Below are 24,421 nucleotides of genomic sequence, written 5' to 3'. Positions count from 1 at the left end.
TCTAAGAAGCTTCTTCAGCTCTGACTGGAACGGAAGGATTGATACTCCTTGCAGACAGCTGGTCATTTGCATCCTTTTTGAAGCACCTGGAGGTTTATCTGTGTCCTCAGGGTCATCTGAGTAATGCAAATGGATGTGAAGCCTTGTTGAAAGGACTGTGTTGTAGACTGGAGATAAATAATGTCGTATTTCTCCCCGTGCCCCCCACCTCCAACCACTGCAGCCCCCCTGCCATCACATGGTCATGCTTTGCAACGCACTTGCACTTGGGATAGCTGTAGCCTCCTGTGATCATGTGATCAATGTTGGCAGCCTTCCCTGCGGGCTTCCCTCAAGCAAAGTTAATGGGGAAGCTGGCAGGGAAGTTTGCAAGTTGCTCTAATGAGTTTCTCCCTTCCCCTCATGACCTCACGCCCACTATGCCATCCAGGATGTGCTCCTGCCTTGCTGTCGCACCCCCTCTAACCTTTCTGCACCAGGCCTCCCAAGCCCTCCCCCTGTTCCTTGGCGTGGCCTCCCCCACCATCCTGGGATTCTGCCACTTCCCCCTTAAAATCTGCAAGGATCGGGATTGTGATAGTATCCAGGATTGTAAGCTTGTCAGCATTAAACAGTATGGATTTGTAATGTGCCTTACAACTGCATGGCGGCTTAGCAATTACAATCCTGGTTCTTCCATCGTAACTCCTGGATTATGAACATACCAATGGATTGAGACTGCTACTTCTTACACAGTGGTAAGATGGCTTTTCTCAAGGAATGGCTCAGTTAATGAATATTAACGGGGGATGCAGAAATCTAGCTCTTTGGCTGATTTTTTTTTTTTTTTTTGAATGAGTGTGGTGTGAGTCTCTTAGGTAAATGGCTTTTTTGAGCTAGTTAAAAGCTTCCTAAGGAGGCTTGTTATTAATTTGGTTTTTTAAAAAAGAAAATACTTGCACTGCCCTCTAGTGATAATGTTCCCACAGCGTTTTGATGGTAAACAAAAAAATAGCCATGTCCCCATATCCATTCAGTTTCCTTAAGATGATAGGGTGGTGTTTTTTTGTTTTGTTTTTTGTTTTGCCATTTGCCATTCCTTTTTGGGGGGGAATGTTTTTTCCAGCTTACCACTTTAGCCATCAATCTTGGAATTCTTTGGTAGTCTCCTTGGCTTTTCTTAGCTTCTAAACCCAGAACAAGTTGTGTCCTATTTTTTTACTTGCTTCTTGGCAATTCCTTTGGCACTGCTTCCCTGACGACTAGCTTGGCATTAAAAAGTGTTGTGTTCCTGCTCCTATTCTATTATCAATAAACCAAGGTCCAAAGAGTTAGTCTACTTAATTACTTGAAATGAAGAGTATTTTCCTCAATTTAACTGTACAATAGCAGGATCATTTTGCATTAACTGTAAATCTAATAAGAAAGGTAGAGATTTTTTTCAGTCTGTTTGTGTGTGTGCATGTGTTAGTGAGTCTGTTACATTATATTCTCTTTTGGGAAAATATGAAATTAGAGCTAGTCTGTTTTAGTGGTAAAGACATCAGGGCAGTTGTGAGATCTCCTGCCTTGGCTCAGACGCTTTCGCTCAGCCCCAAAAAGGAGACAATGGCAAACCCCTTCTGAAAAACCCTGCCAAGAAAACTACAGGGTCTTGTTCAGGCAGTGAATTGGACACGGAAGTAAAAAACAAAACAGTTGCAGTGTGAATGCAAAAATACTGATGATATACAGAAAACAAAAATGCAAACTAATCCTGGTGTTTTTGGTAGAACTTTGTCCTTTTAGACTTTAACAAAGTGCAGAGAAGCATGTTCTTGTGAAACGGTTTACACTTTGTGTTGAGCCATGTTGTTTTTGATTCTACACCACTTCTCAGCTCTGTTGGTGGCTGCTGGCTTCAAACGATTGTCCTAAGCCAGAACTCCCAGGGCAGGTTTTGATGCAGCCTAGTGGCTCTTGTTTGCTTCATGATGATTGTTTCTTATTAACGGGATAAAGATACCAGCTTTCATCATCTATGTGCCATTAACATACAGGTAGTCCTCGACTTACAACAGTTCACTTAATGACTGTTCAAAGTACAAGGGCACTGAAAAAAGTGAATTATGACAATTTTTCAGTTATGACATTTCCAGCATCCCCATGATTGCTTGGAAACTGACTCACATTTATGCCTGTAGCTGTGTCCCGAGATCATGTGAGCCCCTTCTGCAACTTTCTGACCAGCAGATTCACTTAGCAACCAGGATACTGACGTCAACTGCAGCGATTCACTTAACAACTGAGGCAAGAAATGTCATAAAATGGGGCAAAACTCACTTAACAAATGTCTCACTTAACAACAGAAGTTTTGGGCTCAGTTGTGGTTGTAAGTCGAGGACTACCTATAGGCAGTCTGTGATCTGTTGGGTCATTGTTTCAGAGATATTTCCTTACTAGTTTCTTTCATGCTTCTACTGTACTTCACTGGAAAAGTTATTTAAAAAAAAATCAACAAGATATTCCGGGATGGCTCTGTCTTGAAAATAGCCCCTGATGAACCATTTAATAAAAATGAGCATCAGGACCACAGGAGATATTTTGTTACATTTGGTATAAAGTCATAAAAGTTTTATGATGGTTCTATATGATTAAATAGTTTATATCAAGTTTCACAAATTTCAATCCCATGGGAATTATGGGTCTCAGATTTTGGATTAATTCTGTAAGTTAGCCCATTTGAGATATCTTGGTCCGGAAATTGTTGCCCTATAATGCATCGTTTTGCCCAATTAAATGTTACACATAGAGTTTTAGTGATATATAGACAACAGGCTTTGCAAACGATCGGGTTTGTCTTGCTGCACAAATTTTGAGAAACACTTTAGCCCACAAACTATGCAGCCATCCATTCCTTCAGCATTGTTCGCTCTGAAGATATTTTCAAAATGCCATCATAATGAAAGGTGCCACCCTTACCACAAATATGACTTTACTGCTCCAAATTCACAACTAATAACTCTATCTAAGAGATTATTAGATTGGATTGGGAAATCAGGAAATGCTGTCATTAGAGGCAGATATCATCTATGCAAATAGTAGAAATAGGCATATATTTTTTAAATTAAATTTATTGTCTGCCCTTGACTCAAAGGGCTCCATGCACGGAACAGCCTATTTTTGAGTGGTTGGGGCCCTAATCTAATCAAAGATGATTAAGAGCTCTTTTGATCTGGGCCAAAGAAGTTTAAGAGGGAGAACCAGGTGTGTGGGGGGGAACACCCTAAATATTTTCAGCTATGAGGAGGAGGCAGGGGAGGAAAGAGGATGGGAAGAGTTCAGGAACTGGAAAGGAAAGAATGAATACAAAAAAAATAGAATCATAGATCTGGAAGGGACTGTGGAGGTCTTAGTCCAACTCCCTGCTCAAGGCAGGAGACCTTATCCTGGTCAAATGTTTATCCAAATTATTCTTGAAAACCTCCAGTGATGGAGCACCCACGTCTCCTGGAAGTAAGCTGTTTCATTGATTAATATTGGTGTTATTCCTCTTTTGGAAATTTAAGTCACTATTTTGCTATCCTTAATGGCTCTCCAAGGTTTTCAGTGGGGTATTTCCTATGTGGAGAACTTGGTCCTTCAGTTTGAAACTTTCTGCCTGCAAAGGGCATGTGAACTCCGTAATCTTAACATTTCTGTTGACTGCTGCTTGCCCTTTGTGACTGGGATCTTCTCTCACCCTACAGATGGAAGATGGCCACTCCCTCTTTGATTACAGCGTGAATTTGAACGACATCGTCCAGCTGTTAGTGAGACAAAGCCCCACTCTCCTCCCCCTGGTGAACAAGGAGAAAGACTCTGAACTTTCGGACACGGACTCTGGCTGCTGTTCAGGCCAAAGCGAATCGGACAAAAGCTCCAATAATGGGGAAGGGGCTGTGGAGATGGAGGCACAGTGCAGTAGTGCCGTTGGGACTGACTTGGTGGACCCCGGCTTTGGATTCTATAAGGTGCGACTGCTTTAGATGGAAGGTTGAAATGCAAAGACCTTTTGAAGCAGAAGAGCCTGTATGTTCTGGGGAAACTCCAGAGAGAACTATAGCATGTCTGTATAATACATTAAGCCAGGATTCATCTTAGTCATCGTAGGGATTCCGACAATGAATGCCTCCCTGGTGGTAGAGCAAGCCACGGCCAGCCATGGTTTGGCCATTTCCCTTTCTTTTGTCTGAAATCCTGGCAAACTTATCACTACCAAACCACCTAATTAATACAGGTTGTCCTTGAGGTCACGCTGACCCTTGGAAGTTACAATGGCCCTGAAAGTTGTGACTTAATGTTTTTCACACAAATGATCCTGGCAACAAACCCACGGCCATGTGATCAAAATTCATATTTATGACAGTTGTAGTGTCCCAAGATCATATGATCACTTTGTATGACCTCCTAAGCCGGCTTCTGACAAACAGTCAGTGGGGAAAGCTGGATTCGCTTAACAACTGCATGGAGTCTGTGGTTTGTTTAACAACTCTGGCAAGAAAGGTTGTAAAACGGGACAAAATGCACTTAATTGCTGCCTTGCTAGCAGTGGAAAATTTTTGGCTCAATTGTGGTCACAAGTCAAGGACTATCTGTAATACCTGGTTATCCACTGTGAGGGGTGCTGAGGGGTGAAGTGGCCTGCTCTCCTTTGTTAATGTAATTCCTGAAAACGGAGAGTCGGCCATTCTACCCTGTTTCTCCAACAACACGGCCTCCCCCAATAGGAAGTCCCAGCATGTTTTATAGGCATGAAATGAAATTAAGCCCCTCCCCCAAATTAAGGCCTATATTAAAACATGCGAAATGGGGGGAATGGTGGGGGGCTTGCCGTTAGGAAGTACTTTTGTTGCACACCCAGATATGGTGCTGCCTGCGTTGACCCCGATACGAAGTGCCCCACCAACGCCGAGGTCAACATCCAAGCCATCGCCACCCGCCCACCCAGAGATGCAAGGGAGGGGAATTAAGTCAACCCCGAAAAGACAGCCTAGCCATTTTTTCGGGGCTAAAAAAAAAATAAGACCCGGCCTTATTATATGAGAAACACGGTACTTCCTGGCCTGCTCTGTCCTAGAAGCGGGTGCCCTCTTGGGAGCACTTGCCATTGATTGTAGCCTCTCCAATATTGGTGCCTGCTTCCTGCACCCACACGGCCTCCACCGTGTAGCAAGGTTGCATAACGCAATAGCTATTTTCAGAAGGCGATGTATAATACCCAAAAGGTAAGGGGCCAGTTGGTGATGGGGAGGAGAGGGTGGGACTCTGGGGTGGGAAGCAGGCTCGAGTTCTGAGGATACCCAGTGGGGTGAGAAAGGCATACCTCGATCCATGGGATCTGAAATGGTAAATAAGGTCTCCTGCCTGAGCAGGGGATTGGACTAGAAGACCTCTAAGGTCCCTTCCAATTCTGTTATCCTGTTAAATAACTCAAGGTGGCCCTCAGGTGGAGGAAGCCTGCAACAGGCCACAAGGGATCTGTAGAGTTGCTGCCGTGTCCCTTCCCTCTCACCCCAAGCTCTCCATGGCTACATCAGGGAGAGCAGAGATGAGCATCTTTAACCAAGGTGATCACTGTGCTCCTTAATGACTGTCATAACATGGGACTTAAATGGGCAGGCTCCATTATGGTCATAGGTACAGCATAAATAAAGCAATCAGCATCCCGATCAAAGAGAGAGATTACGTTCTTATCCCAATTTTTTTATATATAAAAAACGCTCACTTTTGTGCACTAGTTGGGGTGGGGAATTGGGTGGGAGGCGATGTGTAAAATTTACATTTTAACTAAATGATCAGTCTGAACAAACCCACTTTGTCCAATAAAACAGTAATTTTAAGGCTGGATAGTTCAAATGGATTCAAATGCAGAGCATAGATTTTTGGGTATAATTTCCGAAACCTAGCACTTTAGGAACCATCATCAAATATTTAGCAGCCAACCCTGTGCAGTAATAAGAAAATGTTTTCATGATTACTGGTACCTAAAAAATAAATGAGAGGCTAAATTTTGGTTTTATTCAGACCCTGAAAACAGACTATATACAGGCAGTCCTTGACTTGCAGCAGTGCATTTAGTGACTTCAAAGTTACAACATGACTGAAAAAAGTGACTTATGACCGTTTTCAACCGTTCTAGCATCCCCATGGTCGCATGATCAAAATTCAGATGCTTGGCAACTGGTTCATGCTTATGATGACAGTTGAAGGGTAATCTGGGGGTCACGTGGGGACTTTTTGCAACCTTCTGACAAGCAAAGTCAATGGGGAAGCCAGATTCACAAAACAGCCATGTTACTAATTTAACAACTGCAGCGATTCACTTAACAAATGTGGTAAGAAAAGTTGCAAAATGGGGCAAAACTCACTTAACAGCATAAATTTGGGGCTCAATTGTGGTTGTAAGTTGAGGACTACCTGTATATAAAAGCTGTATTCACAAGAAAGTGGGATATTTTTTTTTGAAGACTTTGGCTAATTAAAAACAAGCGTTTTCCTTTGATGCTTCTGGTTTAGATTAACGAGTTGGTAGATGCTCGTGACACGAGCATGGGAGCCTGGTTCGAGGCGCAAGTTGTGAAGGTGACTCGGAAAGGGAACTCGGCGAGCAAGGCGAGCGAAAGTGACGAGGAGTCCAATTTGGAAGAAGCCATTCCTGACGAGGACATTACGTATCACGTGAAATATGAAGAGTAAGTATTTGGGGTTTATTTATTTTTTTCCCTTGCGTCTCTGGAGTGGTAGCATTTATTCAGAAAGCAGGTTTACTTTTGAAAATGGTGTGGATGTTGCAGAAATTATTTGGATCTGGATTACCACAGGCTCCCACAGGCCTGTCTGCTCAGCATTGGCATTAAAAAAAATCTCCATTAGTCAATTCCAAAAGGTGGCTTAACTTGGAATAGCTTACATCCTGCAACAATATCTTCAGCAAATCTCCACATCTGCCTATCCTAGGAAGGTGGATAAAAAGGCCAAATCCAGTCTCAACATCCAATTGATTGTGATGAACCACAACACAGGTAGTCCTTGACTTACAACAGTTCCTTTAGTGACTTCAGAGTTACAACAGCACAGAAAAAAATGACTTTATGACCATTGCAGCATCCCCATTGTCACGTGATCAAAATTCAGACACTTGGCAATTGACTCATTTGTGACGGTTGCAGCGTCCTGGAGTCAAGTGATCCCCTTTTGTGATCTTGACAAGCAAAATTCATGGGGAAGCCAGATTCACTTAACAACCATCTTACTAACTCAACAGGTGCAGTGATTCACTTCTCAATGGTGGCAAGAAAAGTCCTAAACTGGGGCAAAATTCACTTAACGATGGAAAGTTTGGGCTCAATTATGTTTGTAACTCTAGGACTACCTGTAATGGTTTGGGAAAGGTGGAATGGCTTATTGTCCTTCCTTCTCCCCAATAAAGCTATCCGGAGAATGGTGTCATCCAGTTGAGTTCCAGAAATGTCCGTGCTCGCGCCAGGACGGTTTTAAAATGGGAAGAGATAGAAATTGGAGATGTTGTCATGTTGAATTACAATCCCGACGATCCAAAAGAGAGGGGCTTCTGGTACGACGCGGAGATCCTCCAGAAGCGGGAAACGAGGACTTACAAAGAATTATACGCCAAGATTGTTCTTGGGTAAGTGAGCTTGCTTGGAAGCTGTCTTCCAAACTAACTTATTCTGTGGTTCATCCAGCTTTTGGAGTCCAGGAGAATGTAACCCTGATACGTTTCCTTTCCTTTTATTCACTTTTGTTGCTTTTAAAATAATGAGAAAAAGAGGGGGGGACCCACAAAGATAATTTTGATAGAAATACATCCATTGCACTCTCTCTGTCTAGATTATTGTGCTCCTCGGCATAAGATCTACTCCTTCCTACCCACTTGGCCTTCCAACCCTGAAACCCTGGCTCTGCCAATTGGCCTGGGGTCCCAATGGGGACGTGTCATTCTCAAGGTAGTTTAATATAGTGGTCCCCAACCTCTGGGCGGGAGGAAGAGGGGAACTGGCCCATTGCTCCAAAGTCAAGTTGCACTCACGCATGCGCTGGCCAGCTGCTTGCCTAACTCTGTTCCGAACAGGCCACGGCCTACTAGTGGGCCTTGGCCTGGGGGTTGGGGATCCCTGGTTTAATAGACTGAGAAGATCCCACATCTACCTTTACCTTGTTCATATATTTTACCCAGGTTTTTTTTTTTTTTAATCCTCTTTCAATGTTTTGATTTTTTAATATTTCATGTTACTGTTTTTATGATGTATTGTAAGCTGCTCAGAATCATTCAACAATGAAATGGGCTATAATACATACATGCATGTATGCATGCATACATACACACGCATATGCGTACGTACATATATTATCAAAGAGGAAACAAGAAATCCAGAAATGTTCTCATTTAGAAGTTGAAAGGGAATGTGATGACCCTGGGCGTGGCATGAAAGCAACACTGCCAGAGAACAGGTCTAGCTCCCCATTATTGCTCCAACTTTGTCCCCAAACGTCCCGACATCTACTACAAGTCCTGGAGCAAAGCTGTCACACGCACCCTCAGCAGCCTTTGGCTGCGGGGAGTCCAGTAAGCAAGGTTAGCCAACTAGTAACCAGGGCCAGCAGTCCAATCATGAGGTTAGCCAAACAGTAACCAGGGCAAGAATTTCAGCGAAGGAGGCAAACCAGGCAAGCCCCACAAGACAGAGCACAGCAATCTCCAGGCTTCGGCAAGTGCACACGAGGCTCCACAGATTCCACACTTGTTCCCGACAAATGCCCCTCCCACCGGCACCTCCTTACCGCTCAGCCCCCAGGTGTGCCTTGTGAAGGGGGGTGGGGCATGCTCCTCCCTCGTAGCAGGCTCAGTCTGCGTTGGTCTCTCCTTCTCTCTTCCCTCCTTGCTTTCGGATCAGGAGGGGCTAGTCCTTGCTCTTCTCCTGAGCTCTCCCTGCCTGCAGAGGCCTTACTAAGTCACAAGAGCCTTGCCTGGACGGAGCCACCCTCTCGATCTCTGTCGGCTCTTGTTCCAGCTCATCTTCCTCCGCAGACTCTTGACGGGGCCATGTCTATCCAAAGGAGACCAGCATTATTATTACGGCGTTAAGATTTGCGGGATTGGTAGGAAGGAATTTCTGCTGGAAGAAGCCACCATTGTTGCTGCCTCTCTGGCTCATTTTGTTCTGATCCCTATTTTGCAGTGATGGTGGAGATATCTTGAGCGATTGCCGAATCGCTCTGGTGGACGAGATTTACAAGATCGAAGAACCCGGCTGTAGTGTTCCTCTGACTGCAGAAAGTCCCCTTAAAAGTGAGTTGCCTTCCCATTGGCCTTGTCCTGCTTTGCGACGAGTAATAGTTTTTGCTGCAAATATATTCGTGGCAGGTTGGGTCAAGGCAAAATTGTCTTCGGTCCTCAGTGGATGAGACTATTACTAAATATTTGATTTTAATTTAATTTCTAAATTTAGTATTTGTAGCCCACCTTATTACCTTTTTTTAAATAAATAATTTAAGGCAGGGAACAAAGTTAATACTCTGACCTCCTCCTCCTATTATTCCCATAGCAACAATCCTGTGAGGCTGAGAGAAAGGGACTGGCCCAAAGTCACCGAGCCAGCTTTCATAGTTAAGGCGGGACTAAAATTCATGTCTCCTGTAAATAATAAATAAAAATAAATACTATTTGTAAGCTTGTAAATACTTGGTTTATGTTGAATGCAAAAACAGATATGTCATATATAGTAGCAACCTACATAATTAGAAAGTATGTCAATGTGAGTGAACACCAGTATTGAAACGCTGTAATGAGTGGGAATGTGTTTTTATGATGATTGGCCCAAAATCACCCAGCCAGATTTCATGCCAAAGACAGAGTTAGAACTCACCAACTCCTGGTGATTGGCCCAAGGTCACCCAGCAGCTTTTCATGGTTAAGGCAGGACTAACACTCACCACCTGAAGGTGATTGACCCAAAGTTATCCAGCTGGCTGTGGTTCCTAAGGCAAGCATAGAACTCCCTGTCTCCTGGTTCTAGCCTGGTGCCTTAATCACTAGACATCACACCCAATAAATGTTACTCATTTTTCTGGAAAAAAAAATCCACCCTTTTAAAATACCAACTGAGGTAGTACCATCACCGTAATCAATGCTAGTGAATGTCATGATTTGTGTCTCTTGGATGAGATTTCAGAACCCACATTTTTTTTGACCTTCTGTCTTTTGGCTGTTCTTTCCGAAGTGCTTTATAGATGTGTGCTTTTCTTAAACTTCAGGACAAAGTGGACCCGTGTGCAAGCATTGTAAAGACAACCCAAGCAAAACCTGCCGGATGTGCGCCTGCCACATATGCGGTGGGAAACAAGACCCCGAAAAACAGCTCATGTGTGATGAGTGTGACATGGCTTTCCACATTTATTGTCTTAACCCCCCTCTTAGTAGGATACCTGACGATGAGGACTGGTAAGTCAACTGTAATCAAGGTCTCTCAACTATAAGGCGCGTGGACTTCCACTCCCAGAATTCCCCAGCTTGCAAATATATGATGGGAGTTGAAGTTCACACATCTTGAAAGTTGCTACAGTTGAGAAAAATTACTCTACGATGAATCTTAAGGCGTGTGACTGTCTTATAGAACTGTTTATTAATAGTAAATTACCAATGCTAATTTACTAATGTAAATCTGTGCTGTATCTCAGCTTACTTGTGTTAATGTCTTTATAAAAGACATGGGAAATTGGCAAGATTGTGAGCCTCCTGGGCTTTGGTACAGGATGAGAAAGACTACACAGGTTGTTCTCGACTGACAAAGCATAACTGAGCCTGGAATTATGGTCGTAAGTGGGTCACCACATGTTTGCACCAGTGGTGGGATTCAAATTTTTTTTACTACCGGTTCTGTGGGCGTGACATGGCTTGGTGGGTGTGGCAGGGGAAGGATATACTGTAAAATCCCCCTTCCCTCCCCACCCCACCAAACTACTTTCCAGCTCCATTTTAACCAGAGACAGAAGTAAAAGCTTGGGTATTAATTTATTTGTGTTTTTACTTGATACGTGTTTATCTTTTATGATTGTAAACTGCTAGAATTACTCTGAAATAAGAGGGTCTGCCAATAAATTTAATAAATAAGCAAACAAATGTGACTTTAGGATGCTGCAAATGGCCAGGTGCTGTTTGGATGGTTGCCAAGTGCCCAAAATGCAATCACACAACCCGGGAAGGATGGCTATCAGAATGTGGGTTGGAAATACCTTTTTTAGGGTCCATCGTAAGTACAAATGGTTGCTAAGCAACTGGTCATAAGTCAAGGACTGCCTATGTACCCTGTTTTAAATAACAAAGTAAATAAAACAGCAACATTTTTTTTCTGAAAAGAAAGCAGTTGTCCTTATTGTGAATTAAGGTGGATTATCTTCAAGATGAAGTCCTGTCTGGCACAGTTTGGGGAGTCTTGAGAAAGCTGTAACTTACTAGACCTGCATTATTTGAAATTGAGAAAGTAGATTTTAATATCTCACTCACTTGTAACAACAACAAATGCTTCCCCTCTCTCTTTTTTAAACATTTAGGTATTGTCCCGAATGCCGAAATGATGTGAATGAGGTGGTTTTGGCTGGTGAGAAGCTGAAAGAAAGCAAAAAGAAATCTAAGATGGCATCTGCTAACTCGTCTTCTCAGCGGGATTGGGGCAAGGTAACTGGAACCTGGTTATGCTTGTTTGTTTCAGGCCAAAAAAAAATGCCCTTTATATGGCTCAGCCAGCACAAAATATACTGCACACTTCTACTTCATTAAAATACCGGAAAGCTTATGGAGAGGAGGAGGAATTGCTGGGTGCAAATTTAAGGCACCAGACTAAAAAGTGGGAGATTACAAGTTCAAGCCCCACCTTAGCCATGAAAGCCAAGTGGTGATTTGGGGCCAGTCGCCAGTGAGTTCTAGTCCCACCTTAGGCATGAGAACTGGCTGGGGGATTTGGGCCAATCACTAGAAGAAGATGAGTTCTAATCCCGTTTTAGGCATGAAAACCATTTGGGTGATTTTAGGCCAGTCACTAGGAGACGTTGAGTTCTAGTCTCTCCCTAGGCATGAAAGCCAGCTGGGTGACTTTGGGCCAGTGACCAGGAGATTGTGAGTTCTAGTCCCTCCTTAGCCATGAAAGCTAGTGGTTGACTGAGCAGTCGCTCCCTCGTAGGCCAATCCAACTCACAGGGTTGTTGCTATGGAGGGGAAAATAGGAGGAGGAAGATGTATTGGATATGTTCACTACCTCGAGTTAATTGTAAAACTCATTAATGTGGGATATAAATAGTGAGAATAGCTAATCAGAGCAACCTTATAAACTGTGCAGTTTTACAGATAGCACATTAACATTGATACAATTTATAGGCCGCCAATCTCACTGATAAGGCAACTCTGAGTAGCTTACAATTACAAGCAAGAAAACCTAAATATAAAACAAATTAGAACTAAAAAATTACGTTAAAAAACTAAAACCAAGGAGACGGATGGCACAGAGGTCAGCCTGTTTGGTGGAACCAATGCCATGAACAGGTGAAGATCCATTTCTCCCACCAAAGACTGCAGCTGAGAGGCCTGGTGGGCTAATTCTGGTGATTTTAAGCAGTGGGGGGGCTTTATTAGAAGTTTGGAAATGTACAGGTGGACTTTAGCCAATTCTTGATTCAACTGTTTGGAATACATCCGTGGGTTGATTGTGTTGATCATGTTTAAACCGTGGCTCCTTCGCCCCTTTTCTTTTTAAGGGCATGGCATGCGTGGGACGCACAAGGGAATGTACTATTGTGCCATCAAACCATTATGGGCCCATCCCTGGTGTTCCAGTGGGAACCATGTGGAAATTCAGAGTCCAGGTGAGATGCTGCTGCTAGGAAGCGTTGAAAATGTACAGTAGATCTTACTGGGTATCGGTATGTAAATTGTTTGAGTCTGAAAGAAAAAGGGAATATAAGGGAAAAATCTAACCAGGTTGGCCAGCACTATAATTTTTAAAGAGTGCCAGCACTCGTGGCGATGCTAGCACGATTGGGATGTGAGTGCGCGTGCGTACACTGGCCAGCCACTCAGGCAGCCCTCTGGTCAAGAGGTCACAGTCCAGTAGTGGGCAGAGGCCCACAGGTTGGGGACCCCTGTGCTAAAGCTTTGAACTGTGACCTTTTTATCTCTTCAGGTGAGCGAGTCAGGTGTCCACAGGCCCCACGTTGCAGGGATTCATGGCCGGAGCACCGATGGAGCCTATTCTTTGGTCCTGGCGGGTGGATACGAGGATGATGTAGTAAGTGACATTATTGTATCCCTCCGTGCTGCCCTCCTCTTTACCACAAGTCCCAAGGCCAATAAGATATTAAATTAGTTGAATTTAATTACTTGGTTCAAATAATTAACTGTTAATTACAGAGCTGAATGGTTTGTCTCCTCGCTGTCTTGAAAGGCCTTACCTTAGGTAGCTACTCCAAGACAATCTGGTGTTGTGATTTTTCTGATGACGTTTCTTCCCCTTATCACCTCTTCAACCAGCAACCGATGCCATTTCCTTTCAGCTTCTGCTTAGTGTACATTCAAACTCTGAAACGGAGACTTTGGGACAAGAAAAGCTGATTTCATAACTAAAAGGCTAGGATGCGCTCCTTTGCACGTTAGGGCTGCTCAGCTCTGCATTAGTCGGAGTTAAATTGTCACGTGTCTGTTCTAGTACGGAGGCAAAGCAGAATTGCCTTCTCATGGACTAGCTCCTTTGTTTACTGGGCTGAGATGTCGCCCCAGTCGTAACACACACTGAGCAGTGCACGTATGTGACACACTATTGGAATTAAAATAAACGTAAGAAATACAGAAGTTAAACAGAATCCCAGGGCTTGGGTTACTTGCTAAGAGCAAGTTTGAAACAACAGCCCCTCACAGTTGCTGTTGCTTGGGAAATTCTGAGTTCTGAAGACCACACATCTTAAAAAAATCTGTTGAAGTTGAGAAAGCTTAGTTAGCTCTGATTTGGGGGAATCAGACCAGAGGAACTTGGGAGTCTTCCAAAGTGGGAAGTGACCCTTTTGCTTCTTCATTTTTTTTTTTTTTTTTACAAATGAGCAGTTGAAGCATAAAAGTTGCCATAAAGCCATTGCCAGCAAGGAATGTATCCTGTATGGCATCTTTTTAGTTTTATGCGTGTATAATAAAATCGATTGTGCTGGCTCTAAAATATATAAACTAGTGTTCAGGCCAAAGGCCATTTATTCGTATTGACATGAAAAGAATAAATAATTTTATATACAGGTAGTCCTCGAGTTACAACCATAGTTAAGCCTGGCAATTATAGTCATAACTCATGACAGTTGTAAAGCAGACCACCATGGACCTGCCTGGACTCAATTTTATTACCTTTTTTGCAACAATTCTTAAGCGAATCAGTTGTTTACTGTTGGCTTGCTTTTTATCAGAAACCAGAAGTAAAAGCTGGTTTCGGGAAAACCGCCATAAATCTCAGTCATATGACCATGGGGCAGACCAAAGGGGCAGAAATGTTGGTTGGTTGCTGACCACCGAAAATGGGGTCATGTGACCTTGGGAAGGAACCAACACCAGAACTTTGAAGCTGGTCCATAAGCAGCTTTGGGAGTGTCTGTTATAACTTGGAATGATTGGTAAGTGATTGGTCACAAGTCAAGGACTATGTGTATTGATGAAGCTGCAGTGTGGCAAAGTTAGAACTGTGCTGTCCAGCCAGTGTACGGGAAAAGGATAGAAGATAAATCATCTTTTTACCTACAAGGCAGATATGCAAAGGATTGGTCATTAAAGAAGAACTTCGTCACAAATGTGAGTTATGAGGATACCTAACGAACCAATAAAGGTACTTTGTTATGGATGTCTTGTTGAGTTATCTATCTGCATCTGCACAGCTTAAAAATCCACTACTGTACAGAGTACAGAAAAGTAAAAAGATGATTTATCTTCTATCCTTTTCCCACCATGTTGTAGCGATAGAAGTAGAGGAGTTACCACGAGTTCAGCCAAGACCCCTCGAGGGTCAATTTAGTGACCAATCAGGATTACAGATGTCACATGATATGGACTACATTTCCCAGGATACCTTAACTACATTTACCATGATGCATTCCCTTAAGGGGACAGCTCACAATTGCTACCTAATTATCCAATCCCCATACACTGGCTGGACAGCACAAGAACCTTTTGCAAATGTTCACATTTGGAGGAACTCAGAGCAGTTGGCCAAGCAGATCACGAATTATGCCAAGTTGAAGAAAGATTTCAGTATTTTTAAGGGCCAAAATCAATTTATTCATGTTCTTGAGTGATCAGCAGAGTGGAATTTTTCCACCTCTGGATTGAACGATCTGAATGTATTTCAGGATCATGGAAATTCTTTCACTTACACGGGGAGCGGAGGCCGGGACCTTTCGGGGAATAAGAGGACAGCTGAACAGTCTTGCGATCAAAAACTCACAAAAATGAACAGGTGAGGAGAAACCCCCAAGGAATTATGCAAAAGATGGGGAGAAAATGAAGCTAAACACGTCGGAGGTCTCTCAGCAGTTTTTAGAATTGCATTTATAATTCCATTGATGCTTAGTGGTTTGTCTGCATCAGGGAGGGTTTATTAAATTTTCATGCCTTACTTTGTGGACGGTATTTCTGCAGTTCCTGTTCTCATGCAGTTATTCCTATGTGTTCACATACCTGATGCTGTGCCTTTGCACACCTGCTTTGTGTGATTGGAATCATCTATTGAAGGGGTCTCCAAGCTTTGCTGGCTGAGGAATTCTGGGAGTTGAAGTCCACAGGTCTTAAAGTTGCTAAGGTTGGAGACTCCTGATCTATGGGCCACAAACACTTCAGAAAGCACATAAATGGGGGAAAAAATTGCATGTAGGCAAAACCTCTGCTAAAAAATAACTGTTCTTTGTTCATGAATGTCCACCAGAGTAAGATACAGCTCTCCAAATAAAACTGCAGCTGGATGGAGATTAACTCAACCAAATAGCTGATAAATTATATATCTAATGCTTATAAATGTTTGCCAGAGATTAAATCAGTATCTCTCAATCTTGACAAATTTTAGAACTAGTGGACTTCAATTCCCATAATTCCCATAATTTCCCAGCCATCATGGTTCTGGGAGTTGAAGTCCACATGTCTTAAAATTGCCAAGGTTGAGGAACATCAATTTAGGATATATCAATATCCATAAATGCATGCTGGTTGCCAGGCATCCATATTTTCATCATAACAGAATAACAGAGTTGGAAGGGACCTTGGAGGTCTTCTAGTCTAACCCCCTGCTCAGGCAGGAAACCCTACAAATGGTTGTCCAACATCTTTTTAAAAACTCCCAGTGTTGGAGCAACCACAACTTCTGGAGGCAAGTTGTTCCACTGGTTAATTGTCTTCGCTGTCAAGAAATTTCTCCTTAGTTCCAGGTTGCTTCTCTCTCCTTGGTTAGTTTCCACCTGTTGCTTCTTGTCCTGCCTTCAGGGGCTTTGGAGATTAGCTTGACTCCCCTTTCTTTGGGGCAACCCCTGAGACATCGGAAGAGTGCTATCATGTCACCTCTAGGGTCCCAGCAACTGTTCTTCCTATGTTTTGGCCTCCAGTCCCCCAATTGTCTTTTTCGCTCTTCTCTACACTCTTCCCAGAGTCTCAACCTCTTTTTATATCGTGGCAACCAAAAACCGGATGCAGTGTGTTCTTACCAAGGCATTATAATGTGGTATTTTCATGGGATGATGCCGCTTTTTATAAATGTGATTTGGGGATGCCGGAGTGATTGGCCGCTGGTGGTAAATGACTTTTCTCAGTGTTGTAACTTTGAATGGTTGCTCAATGAGTAACTCTTAAGTTGAGGACCACCAGTAGAAGGGAGGATCAAGAGTTCCCAGGAAAGACCCTTCAGACCCCTTGTCTTTTCACGGTTGGTAGAGCTCTGGCCCTGAACTGCAGCGCCCCGATCAACGACAAAGAGGGCGCAGAAGCCAAGGACTGGCGAGCCGGGAAACCAGTTAGGGTGGTGCGGAATGTGAAGGGAGGCCGGTACAGCAAATACGCCCCCACAGATGGAAATCGTTACGATGGGATCTATAAGGTAAGCTTGGGTTGGCTTGTAAATGGGGCCCCAAAGCTTGGGGGGAAAGGGGGGTTATGTCTGGCCATTGTGTTTTATTATTATTATTTTTATTCCGCGTTATTCTACTTTATTTATTTATTGTATTTTGTTACATCCCACCATTATTATTTTTTTATAAATAACTAAGGCGGTGTACACGCCTATTACTGCTTCCTTCTCTTTTCCCCATGACAAGTATTCTGTGAGGTGGGCTGGGCTGAGACAGGGGGGATGGCCCAAAGTCACCCAGACATTTTTCATGCCTCAGAGGGGGGGATTATATAACTCATCGTCTCCTGGTAATTGGCCCCAAGTCATCGAGCAGGCTTTCATGCCTAAGGCAGAACTCGAACTCACCGTCTCCTGATTTCTAGCTTGGTATACCTTTAACCACTACACCAAACTGTCTTTATGGAACGGAAACCTGTTTCTCTGTTCCCTTTTAAAGGTAGTTAAATATTGGCCTGAAACAGGGAAATCTGGCTTCTTGGTTTGGCGTTACATGCTCAGGAGAGACGATGAAGAACCAGCCCCTTGGACCAGAGAAGGCAAAGAGAGGATGAAGAAACTTGGCCTGACCATGCAGGTACAACAGGTGGGGGCGGCCATGAGGAGCCCTCCCTTGTTTTGACAGGCAGCGGTTATGTCCCAACTAACTTCTTCATCCCCCCCTGCTTTAGTATCCTGAAGGGTACCTGGAAGCCGTTGCAAACAAAGATAAAGAAAACAGCAAGAAAATAGAAGAAGAAAGCCCAGTTCAAGGGAAGAGGAAAAGGAAATCTGGTAAATGATCTTCTTGAGTTGAGTTGCCTGCACGCCTTTTTGAAGTCTCTCTTTGATGAATGAATGAATGAATGAATGAAGTAAATTCTGTATGGTTGTGGTTCCTTTTCCAGGAAACGATTCGGACCTTTATGCCTCTCCTGCCACTACCCCAAAGAAAACTAAAGTCGAGGTCTACAAACTGACTCCCCAGCAGAAGGCTCTTATCAAAGACGACGAAGCCAACACCAAGTTGTGGAATGAAGCATTAGAAGCCCTTAAGGAAGGACCGGTATGTAGGGAAAGCATAACTCATGGTCACAGTTTGTCTGTTGTGTTGTTTGGCTTTGGAGATGGCTGGTCTTCAGGTGCTGTGGAATGAAACGACAGGATCCTTCGCAGTGAGAGGAAGTGATTTTGAAAGCGTTGCTGCTGCATTAGCCCATTAGCACCTGAACTGCCTGTAAATGAATTTACCACGCAGGGAGAAAACCAATGGAAGAGAATATTTGCAGCTCAGGGTTGAACTGTGAGATCCTTGGTGCTCTCTGAGCTTGGTTGTTTTCTGGCAAACATTTCATGGCGCAACTAGGTAACGTCGTCAGTTTTAGAAGGGAGTGGGAATTTGTGGAGAGGAGGACTGGGGGGCCCTTGATGCTCTCTGAGCTTGATTGTTTTCTTGCAGACATTTCATGGCGCAACTAGGTAACGTCATCAGGACTAGAAGGGAGTGGGGCTTGCTCTCTGTTTATGTGCAGTATCTTGCCCTGGAGGTGTTCCTGGTGGTTCCTTGAGTAGGCTTTTGTTGAAGGAAACACGATTAGACTCTGAACCAAGAAAGCAACCAAGCTCAGAGAGCACCAAGGACCCCTTCATCTTTCTCCTCCTCTCCACAAACCCCCTCTCCCTTCTAACACTGGTGATGCTATCTAGTTGGGTAATGAAACGTCTGCAAGGAAACAAACTTTCAAAGCAATAAGGGAAAAAGCAGTGCCACATTTTCTATTTCTTCTTTCTTTGGTGAGATGGGCAGCTTGCTTGCCTTCTCTTGTCATTTTCTCCCATGTTGAAATGGCCCTTCGTGCTCTTTAGTCCCACTCACTCAGATGCTTAAGTGCCAAAGTCTCTGGGACAGACGCTCAGCCTGCATCAGCACAGGTAGTCCTTGATTTCCACACTTTGCTTAGTCACTATTCGAAGTTACAACGGCACTGAAAAAAGTGACGTGCCTATTTACAGACTTAATGACTTGTAGCATTCTTCCCCTCCCCCCCCACCATGGTTACGTGATGAAAATTCAGACACTTGGCCACTGGCACGTATTTATGACCGTCATAGTATCCCAGGGTCACATGATCCCCAGTTGTGACCTGATGAGTAAAGCCATTGGGGAAGCCAGATGCTCATCACCCAGGTTACTAGCTTCACTGCAGTAATTCACTTATCAAATATGGTTAGAAAAGTCGTAAAACGGGGAACTCATTTAAGAAATTCTAACCGCAACACAAATTTTGGGCTCAATTGTGGTAGCAAGCCAAGGACTACCTGTAAGTTAGTGCTGGTTGCCAAAACCCTAAATTTTGATCATGTGACCGTGTGGGGATGCCACAACTGTTGTAACTGCGAGGACCGGTTGTAAGTAAATGGTTTTGAGTGCCATTGTAACTTCAAACAGCTACTGAAAAAATGGTTGTAAGATGATACTAAACCATGAAAATAACGCAGTTCTCTGGCTAGTATGGACATTCTCCGTCATCCAGGTCATGGTTGTCCCAAAGGTGCTTTTTTCAGGAGGCAACTGGACTTTCTGGTTTTTCTTTGAATACTCTTCGCTTCTCATCCCAGAAGCTTCTTCAGTTCTGACTGGATGGTGGGGAATGGAAGGATTTATACTCCTTGTAGACAGCTGGTCATTTGCATCCTTTTTAGAGAGTCGTTGAGGCCACTTGGAGGTTTGTCTGTGTCCTCGGGGTCACGTGAGTGGTGCAAAACGGGGAAACGAAACAACCACTTCACAAATGCATGGCACAACACAAGAGAATTTTGGAAAGGGAGGACCGCTGGTTTGAAAGAGGTTAAGGAGGCCACCTAGATTAAAACTGAACGGCCCTTCCTCAACAGAGGGGTTGAGATGCAACATCATCTATCTTTGGTCTACAACACAATCCTTTCAGCAGTTCCAAGAAGGCTGCACACCCACTTGCACCACTCAGGTGTCCTTGAGGACACAGATGAGCCTCCAGGTGGCCTTGACAACTCAATAAAAGAATGCAAATGACCAGCTTTAACCAGGATAAACAAACATAAAGACAGGCTTCTCCAAGGCCAGGGCGCCAAGAGGAACATTTCCTGGGTTAGGGATCAGGCAGGATGAGGCTGAGGATTAACTACCTTAATTCTCTCCTGGCAGAAATTCCTGAACAAAGTGGAGGAAACCTTTCTGTGCATTTGCTGCCAAGAGGTGGTTTTCCAACCAATCACCACGGTGTGCCAGCACAACGTATGTAAGGTGAGCAGCTGACATGTCTCACGTTTGCCTGCAAAGGTGGTCCAGGTCTTTGCTTAAGCAGCACTGGGTAGGCAGGGCAGCACGACCCCGATTCACTCCAGAACTTCCCTCACACTGTGATGTGGTCATTGAGTGAGTCGCGTCTGATTTTAATCACCTTTTTTGCTGGGGTTGTTAATCAAATCTGGGTTCCCCCCCTTTGATTTTTGCTGGTCTCTTCCATTGCATACCAGACCTGCCCTTTATAGCTACGTTTTCACCAGGGGAACCTGTGCCTGCTTTCTGGTGTCTTAATTGGAGAGGGAGTGTGAAGAATTGTGGCCACACATCAAGTTCCAGTTAAGATGATTTATTGCTCAACTCTTTACACAAAAATCTAGTCAACTAACGGCCAGCACTAAATTGGGGTTAAGTAAGTCAACCGAATTCAAGGCGGGCTGGACTCTGATTGCTTATGGGAACCTAGGGACTCTAAGCTAATTCCTCTCTTGACTCCGCCTCCAGGTTCTGCCTCCTCTCCTTAAAAGTCAGTATGACATTTCTCATGGCTTTTGAAATGGAAAGGAGAGAGGGCACCTTTAATTCTATCTGTGTTTCAGGAAATAATAATAATAAAAAGGCTTAACAGAACCGTTTCCCGAGTACGCCAGCCCTACAACTTCTTCCAATGCTGTTTTATTTAAGGCATTAATTAATGGCCGAATCAAGCTGAAAGACCAGTTGTCCAGGGATTTGGTTTTATGGCTGTTTATCTCGGGACGGCTGAGCACATAAACAGTCCCGAGACGAATATGTCTTGTTTAAATGAGTTACAGGAGGGCCTGGCTGAGAGACTCTCCTGCTTGTTGTCTCTGTTCCTCGTTCACTTCGAAACCTACATCTCCGTTATCCCCTGAAGAATTGCTACCTGCAAACTTAAGTTGAGAGAGTCGGCCTGATAGAACTTGAACCCACGCTCCGTTTATCCCCCCCGTTTCACTGAACAAGCAGTGAATCACAACAGCGTACCAGAGGATTCCCTTCCTGTTCCTGGTTTGTTTTGCCAGAATAAACGTGAACACATTTTAGAGGTAGTCCTCCTATTGTGACAGGTCCTCACGCTCCTGACTGTTGCAGCCTCCCCGGGATCAAGCAATTAAAATGTGAGTGTGTGGCAACTGGCATGCATCTATGACAGTTGGAGCATTCTGGGATCACTTGATTGCCACCTGCAACCTTCCCCTTTGAAGTAGAAGCAAAGGCATTGGAGGAAGCTGGAATCACTTAATAACAGGGATGGTTTGCTTAATGACCGTAATGGAACGTATGGATGATTTTGGGGTATGAGGGGAAGAGAATGCTGCCTAGGAGACAACTCAGGAACAACTAGCAGAAAAGGTTGTAAATTCAGGTGCAACCCATCTAACAACTGCCTCACTTAGCAATGGAAGTTCCGGTCCCAATGTTGGTCGTAAGCGGAGGACTCTTGACACCTGGACGCGGAAGTAATTTGACAACTGAATTAGAAGTGTTTGTTACAGAAAGTGTTGGAATCCGAACATACAATGAAAAGGTTTAGATGATAACTCCACCCCCCAAAACATACTTTATGGCTAGCTTTTTTGCATGTTGTTTTTATGCTCTTTTATTTATTTCAATGTTTCGCGTAAAAGTGGTACTCGGAACTTAATCCTGCTCTCCTCCATCCCAGCTTCTCCAGCTTACGTAGATCCTCCACAATTAAACTTTAAAGAGATTTGTTCCACTGGATTTACATTTTTAATCTGCTTTGGACCAAAATCTTCTCCTGGGAGGAGGATTAGGTTGATCAAAGTTGTTGTTTAAGCGTAAGTCCCCATTCTTCGCTTTTGTCCCGTTTTCTCGTAGGATTGCCTGGATCGATCTTTCCGAGCCAAAGTCTACAGCTGCCCAGCCTGCCGCTACGATCTCGGCAAAAACTATACGATGGAAGTGAACCAACCTCTGCAGGATCTTCTCATTCAGCTCTTCCCGGGTTACGGCAACGGACGATGATTCTGTAAAGCACTTCTCATTCCGGGTTTTTTTTTTTTTTTTTGAGGTTCGTTCTGTTCTTTTGTCTTGCCCCCTTCGGAAAAAGGAAAAAGAAAAAAAACAACCGTGTGTGATTTTGATGGGGTTTATTTAAATAAATAACCTTTTGGAAAAACTTCTGTCTCCATTCCCCCTTCCCAAGCCCCCTCCCTCCCAAAAAAAAGCGAAGATTGAGCAACTTGCTTTTATATTATTTTGGTAGCATTTCCAGTTCACATATATACGGATCAGCATAGGTCGAAGGGAACCTTGTATTGCTTGTCAGAGACCTGCTATTAAATTGGGGCGAAGCCGTTCTCTCACGAATCAAATCTTGTATGTAGCTCAATTGCTAGAACAATCTTCTGAAGCAATGGATCCAAGGCCATAAGTTTGAAGTGTTTTAACTGTTTTCCCTCGGTTGTGTCGAGACTCCGTTGTTTTATTTGTGTGCATTGTTTTTGTTTTTTTGTTTAAAAAAACAACAGTTCTTCCTTATCAACCGTTTGTCTTAAAAGCCTTAATACAAAATGGCTACCTCTGCCTTTGTATTTGCCAGCCAGGTGCTGCTTTCTATTTTTGTGGTGTCTTATGGGAACACAGGAAAGCCATTGAAAAGGACAATTTAAAAGTCCTCTTTGCTGATCAGACTGATCTCTGAACCCTTAAAAAAAAAAAAAGGAGCGAACTGCAAGCTGCCAGAGGAAAGTTTTGTTCTTGGAATTATCAACTATAATATTACCATTCTGTATCATTAGTTTTAGACGATCATCTTTGCGGTCCGCATGCGTGTTTCTTAACCTGCTAATTCTGAATTTTCTAGTTTTGCTTAGGATGGGAAACTAGATATGTAACTAGTTTTTGAATGGAAAATCTTGACTGTATATTCAGCGGTCAGTTGTTTCTCACCTCAACAGTGCTAATACTCTACAGTGAATACCTCAACATAAGGAAATAAATAAACCAGGGTTACTAAATAAATCACTCTTCACGTTAAACAGACTGGAACAAATGTACTTGTCTTTTTTGCATTTTTATAAATCTGTAATAATGTTCAGAAGAAAGCAACTTTTTTACCTTTCTGAATTATGCTAATTTTGTACAAACCGAAGTTCTCAAAATAAAATGCATTTCCTATCAAAAAGAGCATGTGCCTTCTTGAATGCTGAAATAGTTTTGAGTTGGTCTGCTATCATGTTTCTACCTAGATTTCAGACATCTAGTTGCTGGGATGTGGGCCACTGATGACTTGCAAGAATGCAATTCAGGTAGCCTTTGACTTAAAACCATCCATTTTAGTGATCGCTTAAAGTTACAACGGCACTGAAAAAAGTGACTTATGACCATTTTTCACACGATTGTTGCAGCATCCCCAGGGTTACATGGTCAAAATTCACATGCTTGGTAACCCGTTCATATTTATGGCGGTTGTGTCCCAGGATCACAAGATCCCCCTTTGTGACCTACCGAGAAGCTAAGTTAATGGGGAGGTCGGATTCCTCTCACAACCTTGTTGACTGCAGTGATTCACTTTACAACTGTGGCAAGAAAGGTCGCCATATGGAGCAAAACTCACTTAACCGTCTCGCTTAGCAACAGAAATGTTGGGCTAAATTGTGATCCCCATTAAGTTGGAAGTTAAGTTGTAATTTTTTTTGGGAAGGGGGGGTGGTCTATTGTAACTTTGAACAATCACTAAGTGGCCAGTTGTAAGTTGAAGACTGCCTATATACTTTCATGCTGTTAATTACTTCCCAAAGCTTCCTACACAATGTAGCCTAGATCAGTGTTTTCCAAACTTGGCAATGAGGAACTTCCCACTTCCCAGCATGGTGCCTGAGGAATTCTGGGAGTTGAAGTCCATGTACCTTATTAAAGTTGCCAGGTTTGAAAAACACTGGCTTAAATAGTTGGGGCGAGAACCAGTTTAGTATAATAGTTAGAGACCAGATGAGAAAATGGCAGGCCTTAGGCACCAACTCAG

The 24,421-nt window shown here is 43.4% G+C and overlaps 1 protein-coding gene across 4 annotated transcripts in view; it reads left to right on the top strand.

Annotated features, from left to right (window-relative positions):
* Nucleotides 1-23,576, top strand: part of UHRF1 (ubiquitin like with PHD and ring finger domains 1) — a 44,160-nt gene extending 20,584 nt beyond the window's left edge. For all 4 annotated transcript variants that reach the window (XM_026688245.2, XM_087952782.1, XM_026688246.2 and 1 more), the window contains exons 3-17: nt 3,708-3,971; nt 6,517-6,692; nt 7,430-7,645; nt 9,198-9,307; nt 10,273-10,459; nt 11,569-11,692; nt 12,766-12,873; nt 13,191-13,295; nt 15,385-15,491; nt 16,952-17,114; nt 17,584-17,721; nt 17,816-17,918; nt 18,032-18,189; nt 20,308-20,406; nt 22,273-23,576. In XM_026688245.2, coding sequence (XP_026544030.1) covers nt 3,708-3,971; nt 6,517-6,692; nt 7,430-7,645; nt 9,198-9,307; nt 10,273-10,459; nt 11,569-11,692; nt 12,766-12,873; nt 13,191-13,295; nt 15,385-15,491; nt 16,952-17,114; nt 17,584-17,721; nt 17,816-17,918; nt 18,032-18,189; nt 20,308-20,406; nt 22,273-22,419 — 2,205 coding nt within the window. In that variant the 3' untranslated portion in view covers nt 22,420-23,576. The remainder of the gene's footprint in view (nt 1-3,707; nt 3,972-6,516; nt 6,693-7,429; nt 7,646-9,197; nt 9,308-10,272; nt 10,460-11,568; nt 11,693-12,765; nt 12,874-13,190; nt 13,296-15,384; nt 15,492-16,951; nt 17,115-17,583; nt 17,722-17,815; nt 17,919-18,031; nt 18,190-20,307; nt 20,407-22,272) is intronic.
* The last annotated feature ends 845 nt before the right edge of the window (nt 23,577-24,421 follow it).

The sequence above is a fragment of the Notechis scutatus genome, chromosome 1, assembly GCF_049901735.1.
Source record: "Notechis scutatus isolate UNSWTSFEM ecotype Mainland chromosome 1, rNotScu1.2, whole genome shotgun sequence".
NCBI classification, from domain to species: domain Eukaryota; kingdom Metazoa; phylum Chordata; class Lepidosauria; order Squamata; family Elapidae; genus Notechis; species Notechis scutatus.
Note: the sequence above shows the minus strand (reverse complement) of the source record. Positions and strands in the feature narration are given on the sequence as shown.